This window comes from Hylobates moloch, unplaced genomic scaffold (genome assembly GCF_009828535.3).
Source record: "Hylobates moloch isolate HMO894 unplaced genomic scaffold, HMol_V3 SCAFFOLD_6, whole genome shotgun sequence".
NCBI lineage: Eukaryota > Metazoa > Chordata > Mammalia > Primates > Hylobatidae > Hylobates > Hylobates moloch.
In genome coordinates this window covers 25,023,263-25,042,078 of record NW_026652281.1, presented here as the reverse complement: position 1 = coordinate 25,042,078, position 18,816 = coordinate 25,023,263, and the positions used below count along the sequence as shown (strand labels likewise).

Below are 18,816 nucleotides of genomic sequence, written 5' to 3'. Positions count from 1 at the left end.
TTTTTTGTTTATGGTTATTACCTTTTGAATTCTAACAAATCTTTACCTTCATGTAATAAGGTAAACAAATCTTTACCTTCATTACATTTTATGCTTTCTTCTAGAAGCTTTATAGTTTTAGCCTTTTATATCTGTGATCCATCAGAATTGATTTTTTATATGCTGTGAGATAGGGGTTGAGGTTCTTTCTATGATATCATATTCTTTCCTATTGAATTACCTTAGTGTGTTTCTTAAAAAGTCAATTCTAGATTATATTTGCCACATTCAGTATTCGTATCAGAGAAAGTACAAAGTTAATTATCTGCTTTTAGATATTATTCTGCTTTCAGATACTATTAGACATCTCACAACAGATAGACAGAAATGTGAACCAATCAGTATATATCCATCACTGCTGCTCAAAAGTACCTTCAAATACACAATCACAGATTTCGACAGGATCTTGGAGGTCGTCTAATCCAACTTTCAGATCCTGATCTTAGCTTTTCCTCTAAACATTCTCCCCAGCTTTAGCTACTCTATAGAGCATGTCCCTGCTCTGCCTCTCAATCATAACTCAATAGGATGTGGCATCTTTCCTGACAGCCGACCTGACTGTAGGCTTATGGTATTTTTTTCTTTTCAGACATCTGAAATGCCTGAAAAATGTAAATTTGCCGTTTTTTTTTTTTAAGAAAAGTAAGTTTCAAATATTTAAAATTATAAAACACAAGTTTTATTCAGTTAATATGTTCAGGGAGTCGCTTTCAATAGCTGACTTTCCCGATAGATTTAAAAATATGATTGGGTAGCTATACAACTTTTGGGATTGTGACTTCTATTAAAACCAGGCACACCTATATTTATTTACATGTTCAGTGTCTGTGAGAAATTTTCATTTTACGGAAGTTGTTAACAGACTATTTTATAACAACTAACAAAGGTTCACCACTGTTTTATTGTGAGACATGAAGTCACAACTTCCCTAGGGCCTAATGTTCCTTATCTGAACAATGGTAAATTAACAGCATTCTATTTGTAGAAATGGCAAAGTGAGTGTGATATGTTTGTCATTGTTAGGAAAAGTCATCAGTACCTGGGAAATGAGATTTAACTATTATAATGATCTCTCTTTCCTCCTCTTTCAGGAATAAAATAAAAATGTATTTGTTTGGCAGGTATATCAAACAACAAATGCTTAATGTTTACTTTTCCCCATTTATAAACACTCTGCTTCTCAGTTTTCATGTAAAACTCAGGAGTAGGTGGGTAATACTAACAGATAAAAAATTTTGTTTCTAAGATAACATGAATTCCTATTTAAAAAATTAAGAGTAAGCTAAGGTAATATGAGTTTGGATGCTGAGGAATTAAAGCATTTGGTAAATTGTGATGCCTTTGGATATGGAATACATAGTGGTGTTTTAAGTTTAGAGTACTTGGTTTTGTGAGGAGTCAGGAAGAGATAAAGAAGGAAAAGGAGCAGAGAAAACATGACCTTTTAATGTGATTTTAATTTGTGCATATCTTATTTCTGCCCTTCCTGCTTTGCCTGGATCTTGGTGATTACTTTTAAAGCCTTATCATTCACCCATCTTTCCATCCATTCATTCATTCTTAGGCACTCAAGGACTTCTTGCTCACATGAACTTTTCAAAATAGAGAGTTTGGTCAAAGGAACATTATATGGGTTTGTAAGTATTTTTCCTTTTTGGAGACTGACACTATCTTAGACTTAAAAAGGAAAAAGATGTCCCTAATATAATAATATAGAAGAATAGTGTAAAATCACATAATAGGAATTAACATTTTATTCTTGTAGTATCTGTTGATCTTAACTAGGTGATTTATGTTCAGAAAGCAGACGTTGCAGTTCACATTTATACCTTTCTTATATCTGCTTAAGTCTCTGTCCAAGATGCAATCTTGATAAAGCTTTGTGTTACAAATGTGGATTTCCATGGTGTCCTTGCATGAAAACTTTCTTTAGTGTTGTCATGTTGAATTGTTTTTGTGTCACATCTGATCATGTGTCTGCTTTTTAATATCTTTTTAAAGACTTTTGTCAGCTGCCTTGAACCTCATAATCTTCTTTTGGATGACTATTTTTCCCTTTTATGCCTTCTTGTTGAAGTCATTTGATATTAAGTAAATAATGTCTATTTCTCTTTGGCGAGTAGTCTTGAAATAAAAATCAAGTCTTTTATTTTTAAATTTTTATTGATTATTCAAGAATAAAAAAACTAGGATTTGAGGGATAAGTTGGGAGTTGCTTTGTAAGTGTTAATAAAAATCTGTGTTCGTAGAAGAATGATGTTTCAAGCTTCTAACTGGTAAATTCTCTGAATAGGAGAGAAGGAACCACAGAATTATGGTGTTCCAAAAATGCCTTCTTTCTGTGCTATCATTCTGTGGTGTAATTCATATAATTTAATTTCTAGGTTAATTGTCCCAGTTTCTGAGGCCTGCTCTTTAAGCTGCTCACACAGCTTTTTTGCAGTTTAAAAACATGTATTTACATTTTATAATTATATTTTAACAATTAAAATGTATAATTTCTTGTTAAAGTATAATGAACATAATTTATATTTTCTTGATGTTTCAGGGTATAGTTTTTTTATATGATTACTATTATATAGCAATATTCTCAAGATCAGTTGGAGAAGGTTAGGATGGATATCTTTAAATAAATTTGGAGACAATTTTATTTATACTTTTTAATGGATTCTCTTTTTGTTTTTTGGGTTTTTTTTTTTTTTTGGCCTTCACCTGTGTTGTCCCTTACTTTTTGATATTGTATGTAGTATAGCTACTGCTGGCAACACTTTGCTTTTCTCTACCTTTGATTTACTTCTTTTGACCTTGTCACCAAACTTACTAGAATTGTGTCTAAATTAAGAGAACTAGATTTCAAGAGAACTTTAGGAATTAAGTGAATGCATGTACTGGGTTCAGCTGCACAGAAAACTTTTCTTTCTAAGTTTTGTTTATATTACTAGATTAGGTGTTTAGATTAGTGAACTGTTGCTGTGTATTGTCTTGCATAATTGTGTTTTGTTCTTTTCCTTCTTAGGTTTGTTTTCTCTCTTTTTTTTTAAATCCTTGTTATATAATTTTGAAAACTGAGCTCAATGAATCTTGATGAAGGTGTATTTTTTTTTTTTAGGGTAGTGCCAACTAAAGTAACTTTTAATATTTAAGAAGGAAATATAGTGAACCTTTTACTTCCTTGTTGTGGATAACTTTTGTCTTTTTTTTACTTAAAAGAAATGATTTACACTTTCTTCAGGGAGAATTTTTGTTGTTTGAGCTGTCTTCTTTGTCTTCTCATGTCTGTACTTAGCTTAGCCAACATGTCTTTTGGCCTCATTGTTTTTCATTATGGTAGAAAATGCAGTAGTAAGTTTATTTTTGCAAATATATGCATGTATCATAGAAAACTTCCTGCTTCTGTGTGAGGCGTCGATAAATTTAGTTAACGAAAAAGGGAATATTTTTCTGTTGAAAATTGAATTGAAATTTCAATTGAAATGGAAACAGTGCTAGGCAAGTGAGGAATGAAATCTGATTTAAAAAAGAAAAATAAATAATGTTGAGATATAAGAGTAGAATTTTTAAATAGAAAAGCATTGCAGAAGGTTTCCAATCAACATTTGATTAAGTGATGAAATGCTTTCCAAACTGAAAAAAATGCAGACAAGTGGGCTGAAATCTTGCCCTTCACCTATTAGGTACCTAGTTTTGAAGTAGTCACTTAATCTTTCTGAGCTTTACTTTCCCTATTTGGGGTTACAAATAACTGTTTTCAGTGTAGCTGTAATTTTGAAAGATAGTATATGTGAAGCATGGACACAGACTCTTAATATGTGTTGATTATTTTGTATGGTACATATATTCCTGAAGAGGAAAATTTTAATTGACTATGTACCTTTTTAATTGGTTTCAAGACCTGTTTAAAAGGACCTTTAATGATACCTGTTGTAAAGAAAAATAATCACTTCTGGTTTCTTTAGGTGCTCATAGCAAGAGTTCTTCTTTTTTTATTATCATTATTATTATACTTTAAGTTTTAGGGTACATGTGCACAATGTGCAGGTTTGTTACATATGTATACCTGTGCCATGTTGGTGTGCTGCACCCATTAACTCGTCATTTAGCATTAGGTATATCTCTTAATGCTGTCCCTCCCCCCTCCCCCCACCCCACAACAGTCCCTGGAGTGTGATGTTCCCCTTCCTGTGTCCATGTGTTCTCGTTTTTCAATTCCCACCTGTGAGTGAGAACATGCAGTGTTTGGTTTTTTGTCCTTGCGATAGTTTACTGAGAATGATGGTTTCCAGTTTCATCCATGTCCCTACAAAGGACATGAACTCACCATTTTTTGTGGCTGCATAGTATTCCATGGTGTATATGTGCCACATTTTCTTAATCCAGTCTATTGTTGTTGGACATTTGGGTTGGTTCCAAGTCTTTGCTATTGTGAATAGTGGTGCAATAAACATATGTGTGCATGTGTCTTTATAGCAGCATGATTTATACCTTAAGAGTTCTTATAATGATTCTTGGCCTTGTGGAAAAACATTCATTTTCAAACAGGCCTTTGTAGTTAAATGCTTTAAAAAATGTGAACAGGGTTTAATAAGGGCCAGATTACTGTTGGGAGATTTTTTTCATGTAAAAGAACTGTTAAAGACCCTAGGGGGTGTTCTTTAGTTACTGTGTTTCAAAGAGAAAGCCTTCCTGTGATTTCTGTAACTTACTACATGGTAAAATTTATTTCCAGATATGTCAGTTGGTGAAAGAACACAAAGAAAGGAATTATGAGGGTAAAGAGCGTTTCATACTGAGTTTCAGTAATAGATTTGTTTTACTAGCTAATATTTATGCCTTGAATTTTGAAATGCTTTGTGGGTTATGAGACTAATACTGTTCTCTGATAGAACCATGTAGGCAAGATCACCTTATGACCATGGCTTATTGGCACTATGTGCCTAAAGCTTCCCCTTGGATAGAATTCAAAGAGGAATTGCCTTTTATATTGAGTTCCTCTCCTTAACAGAGAGTCTTACTGTAGGGCTCAGCATACTTTTACATGTACGGTATTTTAAGTTTTTTAAACTATATGCATATAATATATAGGTCTTGCATATAGATTGATAAATGTATCCCTACATATTTCCTGTTTTTGGATGCTGTTGTAAAGGTATTGGTTTTAAAATTCAATTTTTGCTTGTTCATTGTGAGTATAGAAATCCAGTTGATTTTTATTTTTATTTCTAGAGACAGGGTCTTGCCCTGTCGCCCAGGCTGGAATGCAGTGGTGCAACCATGGCTGCCTGCAATGTCATCCTCCTAGGCTCAAGGAATCCTCCCACCTCAGCCTCCCTAGTAACTGGGACTACAGGTGCATGCCATCACACCCAGCCACCAGCTAATTAAAAAAAAATTTTAAGTTGGGGTTTCTCTATGTTGCCCAAGCTAGTCTTGAACTCCTGGTCTCAGGCTATCCTCCTGGCTCGACCTCCCAAAAGTGCTGAGATTACAGGTGTGAGCCACCGAGCCTGGCCCCAGTTGATTTTTATATAGTAACCTTGCTAAAACTTACCTACTAGTTGTAATAGACCTTCTGTAGGTTATTTGGATTTTTCTACATTTACAATCCTGTTGTCTGCAAAGAGCAATAGTTTTATTTCTTCATTTCCAATCTGAATATCTGTTAATTTTGTTTCTTTGCTGCTTTGTACTGGCAAGAACTTCCCGTACAATACTGAGTAGAAAGGGTAAGAGTGGACATCTTTGTTCGTTCCTGATCTTAGGAGTGTCTTTTATCATTTAAAAATTATGTTAGTTGATATTTTTCATAGTTGTTGTCAGGATGAAGTTGCCTTGTAATTCCTAGTTTGCTGAGATTTTTTTTTAAATCATTAATACATGTTGGATTTTGTGAAGTGCTTTTTCTGTATCTGAGATGACGATATGATTTATATTTTATTCTATTAATTTGGTGAATTACATTGATTTATTTTTAAAAGTTAAACCAAACCTGCATTCCTAGGATGAACCTTACTTAGTCATGAGGTATTATCTTTTTAAGGATTTCATGTTTATGTTTATGAGGAATATTTCTTGTAGTTTCCTTTAATTGTAATGTCTTTATCTGTTGTTGGTAACAGGGTAATGCAGTGAGTTGGGAACTCTTCTAATCCTGAGTTTGTTTAGAATTGGTATTATTCTTTAACTGTTTAATACGATTCAGTAGCGATGCTATCTGAATTGTATTTTGGGAAGTTTTTAAATACTAAGTTTAATTTCTTTAATTGATGCAGAGCTATTCACATTTTCTTCTTGAGGCAGTTTTAGTTATTAGTAGCTTTCAAGATATTTGTCCATTTCATATAAGTTGTTTAATTTATTGGGTTGTTTTGTAGTATTCTTTTATCATTCTTTTAATATCTGTGGGATCTGTTCTGATGCCCCCTCTTGTTTCTTCTGTTATTGGTAATTTGTGTTTCTTTCTTTTAGCCTGCTAAGAGGATTAATGATTTTATTGAACTTTCCAATCCAGCTTTTGTTTTCATTGGTTTTCATTACTGATTGTCCATTGGTCATTGTCTGGTCATTGATTTCCTCATTTGTCATTATTTTGTCCTTCTGTTTATTTTGGGTGGTATTGATATGAAGGCAGATACAGATAAGTTGGTCAGAATACAGAGTCTGAAATAGACTTAGACATAGATGGTCGATTGATTTTTGAGAATGGTGCAAAAGCAACTCAGGGAAAGGATAGTTTTGCCAAGAAACTATATGAGAGTAGCTAGATATCAATATTGAAAAAAAATATATCTAAATCCTTACTCCACACCAAAAGCAAAAAAAAAATTACTTCAAAATGAATAATAGGTTTAAATGTAGGAACCATAACTATAAAATTCCTAGAAGAAAAAACAGGAGAAAATCTTTGTGATCTTGTGGGTAGAGATTTCCTAGATTGGATATCAAAAAGTATAAAAAATAAGAGGAAAAAACCCCTAATAAATTGGACTTCAAAATGTAAAATTTCTTTTAAACATACTCTTAAGAAAACAAAAAAATAGCAAGCTGTTTTCTTGAAGGGAAAAGGTATTGGCAAAACATATCTGAAAATAACTTGTATCCAGAATATACAAGGAACTATTACAACATTTTAATAAGACAATCCAATTTTTTAAACGGGCAAACACATGAAATAAAGTTCAATGTTAGTCACCAGTGAAATGCAAATTAAGTCAGTTAATCCATACTTTGAAGTTTGCTTTTCTGAAAGGATTTATTACTGCTTACACTTCATAGCCACTAGCATGGCTAAAATTTAAGAGACCATACTGAAGTTTGGACACGTTTGCAACTGAAACTCCCATACATTGCTGGTAGAAATGTGAAATGACACAACCCCTTTGAAAAACGGTATAGAAATTTTTTATAAAGTTAAACCTATACTTACAACATCATGTAGCAATCCCCCTTCTAGATATTAACCCAACATAAATGAAAATTTATGTCAACATAGACTAGTACAAGAAGAATGTTCATAACAGCTTTATTCACAATAGCCCCAAACTGGAACCTACTCAAATGTCTGTCGACAGATGAATAAACACATTGTAATGTACTACTCAGCATTAAAAAGTAATGAGCTATGGTTGCACATAGCAACATGGATAAATCCTGAAAACATAGTAAGTGAAAGAATTTGGACACGAATCTATACTGTATGATTCCATTCATGTGCACCTGTCTAATCTGTAGTGATGAAGGCAGATAAGTGGTTGCCTGAGGCTGATGGTATTGTGGGGGTTGGGGGAGAATAATAGGCAAGAGACATTAGGAAACCTTTTGGGGCATTAGAAACGCCTCTTGATTGTGGTGGTAGTTATGCAGGTTTGTTTGTTGTTAAAACTTATTGAACTATACCCTTAGGACTACCAGAATCTAATGAAGTAAAATTTTTGTTATAAAAGTTATAACTAATTTTTTTCATATTCTCATCCCCGCTTTCATTAGTGGATGTAGATGGACTTTAAGGCTACTACTTATTTTGGAAAATTTGCTATTTTTAATAGCATATACTTACATTTTATAATAAAAAGTACAAGAAATAAAAAAACCTCTCCATTATATCACATTTTAGCATGTGAAATAGGAAGTTGAAATCTCTTCTCTAGTCTTCCAATCTCGTAGCCTTAATGACTATGAATTTTGATGTATACTTCTGCAACTTGCAGTCTGGTGGAAGTATGTATATTGATTAAATAAAAACAAACATAATATCTTTAAATCATAACAGGTGTTATTGAAAACAAGTGTATTAGTCTGTTTTCATGCTGCTGCTGCTGATAAAGTTAAACCTGAGACTGGGCAATTTACAGAAGAAAGAGGTTTAATGGACTTACAGTTCGACATGGCTGGGGAGGCGTCACAGTCATGGCAGAAGGCAAGGAGGAGCAAGTCACATCTCATGTGGATGGTGGCAGGCAAAGAGAGCTTGTGCAGGGAAACTGCTTATAAAACCATCAGGTCTCATAAGACTTATTCACTATCACGAGAAAAGCATGGGAAAGACCTGCCCCCATGATTCAGTCACCTCCCACTGTGTCCCTCTCACAACGCATGGGAATTCATGATGAGATTTGGGTGTGAACACAACCAAACCATATCAATAAGTATAGAATATTTACACAGTAAAAATCAAAACCTTTTCTGCCCCTTCATCCTAGTTCAGATCCATACTTTGAAAAGTTTGCTTTTCTGAAAGCATTAAGTACTGCCTAGATAATATGATTGTTCATGTGGATAAAACATCTTGCACATAAACAAACATCCTCTTATTAAAGTATTATCTCATTGGTAGTTAGCATTTTGGTATTATTTTGAAACATCAAGAAATCTTAAGTATTTAACTTCAGTGACAGAAAAATTGAAATATCATTCAGTCAGCAAATATTTATAAGCATCTCCCTGAGCCTTAGTCTGTAGTCTTTATTCACTTACGTGCTAAATGACATTTTGTTAAAACAACAACTTGAAAATGACAGTTTGTTCAAGAGTATTTTTTGTGATAGTGAAGGGGTTATTAATGTTGGTATGTGTCAAACACAAGTTTTTCTTAAAATATATTATACACAATACTCCATAATCATGTTTAATTTAATGGAGAGTATTATGGAAGTTTTGTGCTCATATAACTTTAGGAAATGCAGGGTTGAAAAAGTTAAACATTTTAAATTCTAGACTTCTCAGAAGTTTTAATATGTTACCTTCTGAATCTTTAAGACAGAGCTATAGTATACAGTGACTCTGATTGACCATGGAACTCTTTTCCCCTTGGCCTGTACTTCCATGAATAGATATCTAAGCAGATAAATAAATCTCTAACAGCATCTAAAAATTATAAAGGAATATTTTAAAGATGCTCAGTAATCTTAATGTAAAAATATTATTTATATAGATATAATTTTGTCACTTATAGTTACTAGATCTGTATTTTGTATTTATGTGTTGAACTTTTGGAAATTAATTTATACATAATGAAAGAACAAACTCTCCATTCTTCCATTCTTAACTGTTAGAGAAAAGTGAAATTTATATTTCTTTTGTATTTCAGAACAAAGTAGAAGAGATGATTTAGAAGCTTTAGGTCATATGTTCATGTATTTTCTGAGAGGCAGTCTTCCTTGGCAAGGCTTAAAGGTAATTGTTTTTGTGTTTCTTTATTGAATCTCATAAAATATTAAGATATTAAGGTCCTCTCTTCCAACTAAACAGTTTTCATATTTTAAAATTTTATTTTGTAAGTAGGCATCAGGGCTCACTGTGTTGCCCAGGCTGGTCTCAAACTCCTGGGCTCAAGCATTCCTTCTGCCTTGGCCTTCCAAAGCTCTGGGATTACAGGCTACCGTGTGCAGCCCCAGCTAAATAATTTTTAAATTACCACATTCTCAAGATTTTTTTTTTTCTGTTTTAGGCTGACACATTAAAGGAGAGGTATCAAAAAATTGGAGATACAAAACGGGCTACACCAATAGAAGTGTTATGTGAAAATTTTCCAGGTAATGAATAATGTGAGGTTGATACATTATATACAGAAAATTAGAAATGCTAATTTTTATTGCTTAAGTTTATACATTTTTTTTATGCTTAAAAAAAGAGCTAAAAGTATGATTTAAAGGATGTCAGCATTTGATGCCGAACCCACAGGGACACTTTGTGTATTTGCTTTGCACATGGTGTTAATAGAAGAAAATCCTGTCTGTTAATAGTGTTGATCAGTACCAGCTGAAGTAATATTTTCTTTAGTGATATACTTTTAATGAGTTAAAATTTTTGCTAAGAAATGCCAGTTACAAAGTTTTGGTATACAGTGTTAGTCATTTGGGTCTCAATGTCAAGTTCAAAGGAGGTATGTGAAGTATGATTTGGTTTAGTTTTCAAATTAAACTTACTTAAATTAAGTAAGGCCAGTAAAACCTTACTGACCTCACTAGTTTGGGGCTAATTTTATATTGGGGAGCTGTACGCATTTATGAAAATAATTTTGCTTTCAAGTAGATTTATGGCAACTCAAATTAAGCCAACAAAAATTTACTTAAGGTTTCTACATCAATTAAGGAATAAGAATAACTTGTTAGTATTGTAAAATAATGACTGTGATTTATTTGTGCAGTCACATTAAGTGAAAAGAGAACTAAATTTGAAGATAAAATACTGAATTCCTATCTCACTTTAGTATTCCCTGGTTCTCCTGTATAAAGCTGGTGTTATTAATGTGATAATAATATTATCAGTGTAAGAGTAGCTCTTTCTCAAGCTTGTTTATATTATTCATTGACAGCAAACTTTAATTATATATTTTCCTTTCTTGCTATAATATCTAGAAGTAGATTTTTTTTAATGTTGGTTAATAGTACTAGCAGTTTAGTGTAGGCAGATAGGATAGTTGTCATTAAGGAAGCCTATATAAAGGTGGGAAAAATGGGGTTGCCAAATTAAATTAGCTAAGTACTTAGCTAGAAAGTGGAATAGTGGGAGAGTCACCACATAAAGAAGGTCACTGCATACCACTTTTGTTGCCTGATTGTGCTGGGTGTGATCTTTTTCCTATTGGCTGGGGCTGCCTGTGAATGCCAGGTGTAACTTACGATCTCTTACTGTAGTGATTTTCTGTGCCCTGATGGTGAAATGCCCTGCTTTACTAATTGCTCATCATTTTGCCCATTGTTTTATATATATATATTTGTTTGTTTGTTTTCTTTTTCTTCTGGAAAGTATGACCCTTAAAAATACATGTATCTAATACATTTTGGAATTATAGTAGCATGCAGAGATTTGTATATTGCCAGATAATTGTTAAATATATGACTAGAAATTAAGAGAAGACTTACACTGTGCTCTCGTGTTATGTTTTTGAGATTTGTTTTAGCTTTCCTTTATTAGCTTAATTGGTTAGAATACTGCTCAAAGCCAAGGTTAGGAAATTGAATTCTCTATTAGTTAGTTGGTATATGTCACTGATTCTAAAGGAAATACAGCAAGCCAATACAGATGGTTTCATATAAATCAGTTCTCACCAGTATTTTAAATAAAATTTTAAATTTATAAACTGAATATGATGCTTTGTGATTAATCATGCATTATTAAACTGCTTATTCAACTTCTCATACTACCAAATATTAAAAATAATCTTATAAAAATAAAAATTTTAGCTTTTCCTAATGAAATGAAGCAAAAATAGTGGTTATTAAACTAAACCTCTCATTTTTCTTGTGTCTCTATTCCCTTCCTTCTTTTCCTCTTTTTTATTTTGTTGTAATTAAACTCAGAAAAATTTAAATTGCAATATAATTTTGTTACTTTTCAAGTGTTTTTATATAATACAGTGTGCTTTTAGATACTTAATTTTATTATTGAGAATTAAAGAAAAGTATAATCCAAATAATTTTTATATTATTTCTAGAAGAAATGGCAACATATCTTCGTTATGTAAGAAGGCTAGATTTTTTTGAAAAACCAGACTATGACTACTTAAGAAAGCTTTTTACTGACTTGTTTGATCGAAAAGGATATATGTTTGATTATGAATATGACTGGATTGGTAAACAGTTGGTGAGTATTCTATATAATAATATATTACAGTATCTGTTGTCTTTTTAATAGTACAATATCTTCAATTGAAAAGAGTTGAGAACAAATAGTTGTTTTAAAGGATTCATTTTATTGTTTTTTAAAGGGCATTTCTGCCCATAGCGCCGTACTAGTGTTCTTTGAGTTTTTGAAAAGCCCTACATCTGGATTCTTTGCCTTTTAGCATGAAGAGTTACTTTTAACTTTTCATCCTGATTTAGTTCTTAATGTCAAATATACTCTTTTTTTGTGTAATATTCTCATGATAAATTTAGTACTTCAATGCCTTGATGAAAATTAAATTTTGTATGAATCTCTTCACGTCAAAATATTGGACATAGGTAATTTTATTAGTTTTTTTATTCTTTTAATTTTCTTAAAAGTTTATTCTATTTATATATTTGCTTTGGAAATGAGAGGAATAAACATATACATTTTATCATTTCGATATGAAAATGTAGCCTAAAAGTAATGGCAGCATTAGGTGTTTCGTAGATGTAAAAATAAGTACTTTATAAAGAATTTAAATATTTTAAAAACACTTTAAAAAGTAGATATATTCTCTTTGCTTTACCTTCTTGGCTTTAACAACATATTTTTTGAGAATGATGCCTTCAAGCCTTAGTTTATTTAACAGTCTTTTGTTTTTTTCCTTAATTCTTTTAAGCAGCTAAATAAATGGTTTTAAATAAGATTTTTGAAATGGAATGTATTGATACCAATTGTTATTCTATTGTAGCCTACTCCAGTGGGTGCAGTTCAGCAAGATCCTGCTCTGTCATCAAACAGAGAAGCACATCAACACAGAGATAAGATGCAACAATCCAAAAACCAGGTTTGCTGCCCTTTAGATATGAAATATCTTCCTTTCATGATTGAAACATACACTTTTTTCTTCAATAGATAAAACAGACTGAAGGATTGAAAATACGTATTTTTAATAAACGATTTTCTCTTAATTTCACGGTTTATTAGTTTAATATTAGCATTAAAATGTTTAATCATAAATCCTTAATTAATGGTACAAATTAGTGTAAACTTTTAGGAATATTTGATATTCTATTAGAATGGAAGTATTTGGATACCCTATTGGAATGAATTGTAATAACACTTGATCTTTCTAACTGTAGTTTAGTTCAATAAATTATTTATTGAATTTCTGCTATTGTAAAGCTTCTATTCTACACATTATAGAAATTCAGAAGTAAAGAAGACTGTATAACCTTTAAGAATGATTTTGTCACCAGTGTCTAAAAGCAGTGTTGTAGCTAAGAGTTCACTCAGTTCTCTAGAATCAGGCATACATGGATATGGCTTGACCCTGGGCAAATAAGTTAATCTCTCAAAGCCTCAGTTTCCTCATCTATAAAATGGAAATAATGCATGTTAATTTAGAGCATACAGTAAGCTTTTATTCAGTCAAAACTCTTGTGTCTGCAGTTACTGTTATTATTATTACAATAAATACAGAAATAACTATATTTAAAAAGAGAATAAGCTATATTTCGTGAAACACTAAGTACCATGGAGGAGATCATATTTGGGGCTCTATGAAGATTTTATGGAAAAGGTAGCTTTTGACATGAACCTAAAGAATGAATGGAATTTTTAAAGGGAAATGAAGATAAGGGCATTTTGGGGAGAGTGAATAATATAAAATATGAAGCAGAAGTTTAAAAATAGAGAATTTGAGGAATAGCAAGCAGTTCAATTTGTTTGGAGCAGAAAGTAGTTAGAGATGGATTAGAGAGGGAGTAGAGAGTCAGTCTGAGATAAGGCATAGAAGTTGGTCAAGTAGCGAGTTCATGTTTCCTCGCCAGGTAAAGGAATAGAAAGCTGTTGAAATTTTTGGGCAATGTTTTAATTTCTCTCTCTCTCTTTCTCTTTTTTTTGGTAAAAAAGTTTTATTGAAAACATCTTTGACTTAAAAATTTTACTATCACGCTGAGTTAAGGAGTGTCTAGAAATTTTCTGTTACAATCCTTTTTGGAGAAGGATAGTGTGCCGTCGTTTTTGACTTTTATATTGTTTATCCCATCAAAGTTTAAGTGAAGATTAAAGATTAAAACAGGATGACAATCAAAAGAAAGAACACCGCTTGTTAAAAATCATAGCAAAATAAAATGCTACATTTTAGGGACTGTTTAACAATATTATGCTATGTAGCATGGCCAGTTTTAAAAGATTAATATTAAATTTTTGACTTAGAAAAATTGGTACTATAAAGCATCTCATACATAAATTACTTGATATATAAATCAAAATTAGTTGATAGCTAGGGTGCTGTGAAAAGATTCTGTATAAAGAAAGAAATGGCTCAGAAGTTGAGACTTTGTGTTTTATAAACCAGAGTTAATTCCTTGAATGTACTTGGAAGAAGATTAATATGGTATTCTTTGAAATTCTCCACTTGAGCTGTTAGGTATTATAATAAGTGAAATTCCTCTATTACTGAATTAAATTATAAATCTAATGTTGTAGACTTTTAGTTTTCTACATGTTTCAGACATGTCTTGCTAACTAGATTGTAAGCTCACTGAGGGTGGGAACCATGTTTCACTTGTCCAGTCCTTCTTGCACTAAATGTAGGGTGTATATACACACACACACACACACACAGACACACACACACATATATATATAAAATTTTTAGTCAATTCTTTAGGATAGGCTTATATATTGAATTTGGGATGTGAATATACAGACTTTCATCATGATAGAAAAGTTGTATATCTAAAAAAAACTTCTTAAATATCTCTAGACCACTAAGCAGCTTAAGTTCTACGAGAAACCCACAGTTCACAATCCCAGAGGAAGAAAGATTATTTCAAATGACTTAAACCTTTGTAATGCCCCTAGATAAATGATAGATTTAAGTTGAGGGGATCCTGAAATTGTTGGGTACGTGTAATTGTTTATTTTCAGGAGAGGGCGTGTAGCTCTTACTATATTCTTAGAGAATTCCATGACCCCAAAATATTGCTCATTGCCCTAGATGTTTGTCTCAATTTTAGCATCATTTTTATTCTTTGATCTTGTCTAGGCTTGACTTCATCTGATTGATTTCAACTTAAGCTACAAATCTGCTTAATTCTGGTTATGGATTTGGAGGGTTTAACGAAAAGACATTGTAGAACTATCATAGTTTTGATGACATACTTTATGCCACAGAGTATGTAATTTTGCATTGTACAATTTAGGAAGCTTAGTGCCAGAACATGTATTCATGTGTCTACTTGAATTTTACATCTCTCCCCTTAAGGTTCTGGCCAACAATATGCTTGAGGCTCCCCATACTCTAATATGCTTGGCACTTTGTGGCAAGATTTTCATGACTTTGTTTGAAAAAGAAAGAAAAAGAGTACTGAAGGCTTTAGAATATATTTAATTTTGGTAAGGAGCTGGGTAGTATTATTGGAAGAGCATTAGGCTCTGAGTTGGAATTCTTGTTGTACTCCTCGGTAGGTCTGTGACTGTAGGGAAGTGGTTAATGTCTCACTGTCTTCATCAGTAAAAGTGGATGATAATATCTACCTCAAAATATGGTAATATATAAAGCAGCTAATTCAGAACCAAACATGTAATAAAGTTTAAATAGTATATTCTTCTCCCTGCTTTTTATTAGTGTTGTCCACATTTTCCTGTAACAGAAGTTGACCCCTATTAAGAAACCACTCTTAATTTTACTGGTAGATTATGATATTTGTTATTGCCATGCATATTTGCCAAGGGATCTAAAAACATCAAGAATTTTCAGATTATTTCATAGACACGGGTTCCTTAATTTGAACCAGGTAAAAGGAGATCAAGGAAGCAAAGAGATTCATATGTGTAGGATTATCACTTAGAAAAAAAATTGTTTTGTCATATTCTCATAGTATTCTGTATAGTGCTTCTCCCTTTTCAAAGAACTTTTCTGTTTTCTCATATTATCCTTAAAATCAGAAATGGGGGACTAAGCAAGAGAAAAAAATATTTTTAGAATCTCAGGTACAGTTATTTAAGGGCCATCATTTGTACCTTGCTAAAAATAGCTCCTCATCAGAAAACCAGTGATGACCTCTACTGTGTAAAAATACAGTGGGTGGGCTTCTAGTGTGCCTAGGATTTATTTGGAGTTCTTTCTTGGTCATGGCATTTTTACCTTTCTGGTTCTTTATTAGTTCATTTTTAAAGCTAGAGGGTAGAGTCTGTGATTTCTAAAGTATTTTTACTTCTAAAATTTTATGGTTCTATTTTATTTTTATTTGCTGATCATTACACAATTTGGCAACTTAATTAAAATCACTCCACATTCTGTATACAGAGATAACTGCACCATGATTCAGAATAGTAAGGGTATTTTAAATTTCCTTTTATACGTTTGTTTTATGTATTATGAGGATAAAATGTTTAACATATTGGGTTTTTCTTCTTCCATGCATGCCATATGCATTAAATAAATGGCAGTCGGCAGACCACAGGGCAGCTTGGGACTCCCAGCAGGCAAATCCCCACCATTTGAGAGCTCACCTTGCAGCAGACAGACATGGTGGCTCGGTACAGGTATTTTCTGATTTTTGCATGAGTGATTATTACCCAGATTTATACAACTAACCCTTTTTTTTGGAACTCATGGCATGATTTCATATCTTAATGGAAAATTTGTTGCTGAACTACTCTATCCATAATTCTATTCCTTTGTTATTTAACCAGAAAAACCAAAATTAATGTGGTCTAGAAAGACTATCAGGAATACCAAGATTTTTCTTTTGTTCGTTTTTGCAGCTATATGCAACAATATTTAAGTCATACAGCAGATTAGAAAAACAAACGGGATTATGCTTGAAATAGGTATTAAACTTGACTTTACAGTAAGATCAGTCTTTTTAATGCTTTAATTAATAGAACATTTTTGTATTTTTTCCCATTTATTGACTTTGCCTCCTTCAAACTTAATCAGTTAAATATCTTTTTTCATCCTTAGTACTCAGAATGTACTTTCTGATTAATTGTTCAAATAAACATGACCCTAATTTTTCTAATAGCATATTTTGTTTGTACTTATAGAAAATATCAGATGGAAATTTTAATAACAAGTGTTTATTAAATACTCCCCTCAATAAATTGTATGGCTTTTTAGATGAATTCAAAGCAGTCCCTTATTTATGATTTGTTTCTTTTCACCTTTTTTATACACTTAGAGATCGCTACTGTATATACTCTGCCCTCCATTGTCCCATAAATTTTAATCATTTATGTATATTGTAGAAATAGGGAAAGATTGCTGAGTCTTGTATTGTCTTTTAAAATGTCGGTTTAAGGTAATCTAAAAGCCAGCTTAAAGTAAGTGAGATAACAAATATTATCCCAGTACATTTCAATTTAGATTTTTTTTTACATTTTCATTTTTTTCTTTACATATTTTCACTTGAATATTTTGCCATTTTATCAAATTTGCATTTTTCTTAGTGTATATATTTAATCAACTGATTCTGTACTCTGGATTCTATTCTTTCTTGATTTGAATTCTAAAAATTAAATCATGATTAAATCTTATGAGCTCTCACGTTTTTCTCATCATTAAATTTTAGAGGTAATTTAAATTATATAATTGAGTACTTTTGTAGAATTTTGTAGTTTATGGAATTTTCAGTAATGTGTGGTAGACTTATTTGAGTAGATCTATAAAAGTCTAGGGTGAAGAACTTAGAGGCAAGAGTGTCTAAATTGTAAACATTTTTATGACTTCAATTCATATAGTTAGAAAAGCTAATTCAGCAAATTATATTCTATTTGCATAACACAGACTATATTTTGTATGTATCTGTATACGTTTACATGTTTTTAAGTTTGTGTGTATGTGTGCAAGTGGTTTTGCTCAGTTCAACAATTAAGGCACTATTAGAAAATTTTCCTACCATTTCTGTACAATTACCAGATTTATTTTCTTAGCCTCTTCTTACTCTTATGTGATTCCTTGAGGTGGCTCGTAGGATTCCTTTGGACTATCAAAGGGTGAATGAATTTCATTATTCATTCATTATTTCACTACTTCACGTTTATTGTTTCACATGTTTTCACAGAGATGTTTGAACATTGCTCATTTCTCATTATTTCTAAGAGTTTTCAGCCTACTGAGACTGCATCTGACTTCATCCTAATATTTAATAAGTGATTAACTTAATAGGTTTCTACGGAACTATATAGGTAAAACAAAGAATGGTATTTTCATTGACTTCGTGTATTTTATAATATTAACTGACACATGATATGATGGACTAATATGACAGCCTAAGTAGGATCATGCCTGAATCCTTCCCACTCCAAAATAAAGACTGAATTCATTTATAATTTATGTCCTATACACTTTCAAAATTATTTGAAAATTTATAATATGACCCTTGTGTAATTGGACTTATGAAATTATAAATTAAAACATAATAAGAGCAAAGAAAAGTGCCTAATCAAAACCACAGTGAGATACCATCTCACACCAGTTAGAATGGCCATCATTAAAAAATCAGGAAACAACAGGTGCTGGAGAGGATGTGGAGAAATAGGAACACTTTTACACTGTTGGTGGGACTGTAAACTAGTTCAACCATTGTGGAAGTCAGTGTGGCGATTCCTCAGGGATCTAGAACTCGAAATACCATTTGACCCAGCCATCCCATTACTGGGTATATACCCAAAGGA

General features: G+C 32.0%; 1 protein-coding gene across 8 annotated transcripts in view; it reads left to right on the top strand.

The window, feature by feature from the left end:
- The window catches only part of CSNK1G3 (casein kinase 1 gamma 3), a 110,543-nt gene that overhangs the window by 66,558 nt on the left and 25,169 nt on the right, over positions 1 to 18,816 (top strand). For 2 of the 8 annotated variants that reach the window (XM_032156558.2, XM_058440559.1), the window contains exons 7-11: positions 9,623 to 9,708; positions 9,983 to 10,067; positions 11,975 to 12,120; positions 12,878 to 12,973; positions 16,588 to 16,683. In XM_032156558.2, coding sequence (XP_032012449.1) covers positions 9,623 to 9,708; positions 9,983 to 10,067; positions 11,975 to 12,120; positions 12,878 to 12,973; positions 16,588 to 16,683 — 509 coding nt within the window. Of the gene's footprint in view, positions 1 to 9,622; positions 9,709 to 9,982; positions 10,068 to 11,971; positions 12,121 to 12,877; positions 12,974 to 16,587; positions 16,684 to 18,816 lie in introns of all 8 variants that reach the window. The other 6 variants (XM_032156562.2, XM_032156560.2, XM_032156563.2 and 3 more) reach the window with 4 other exon arrangements.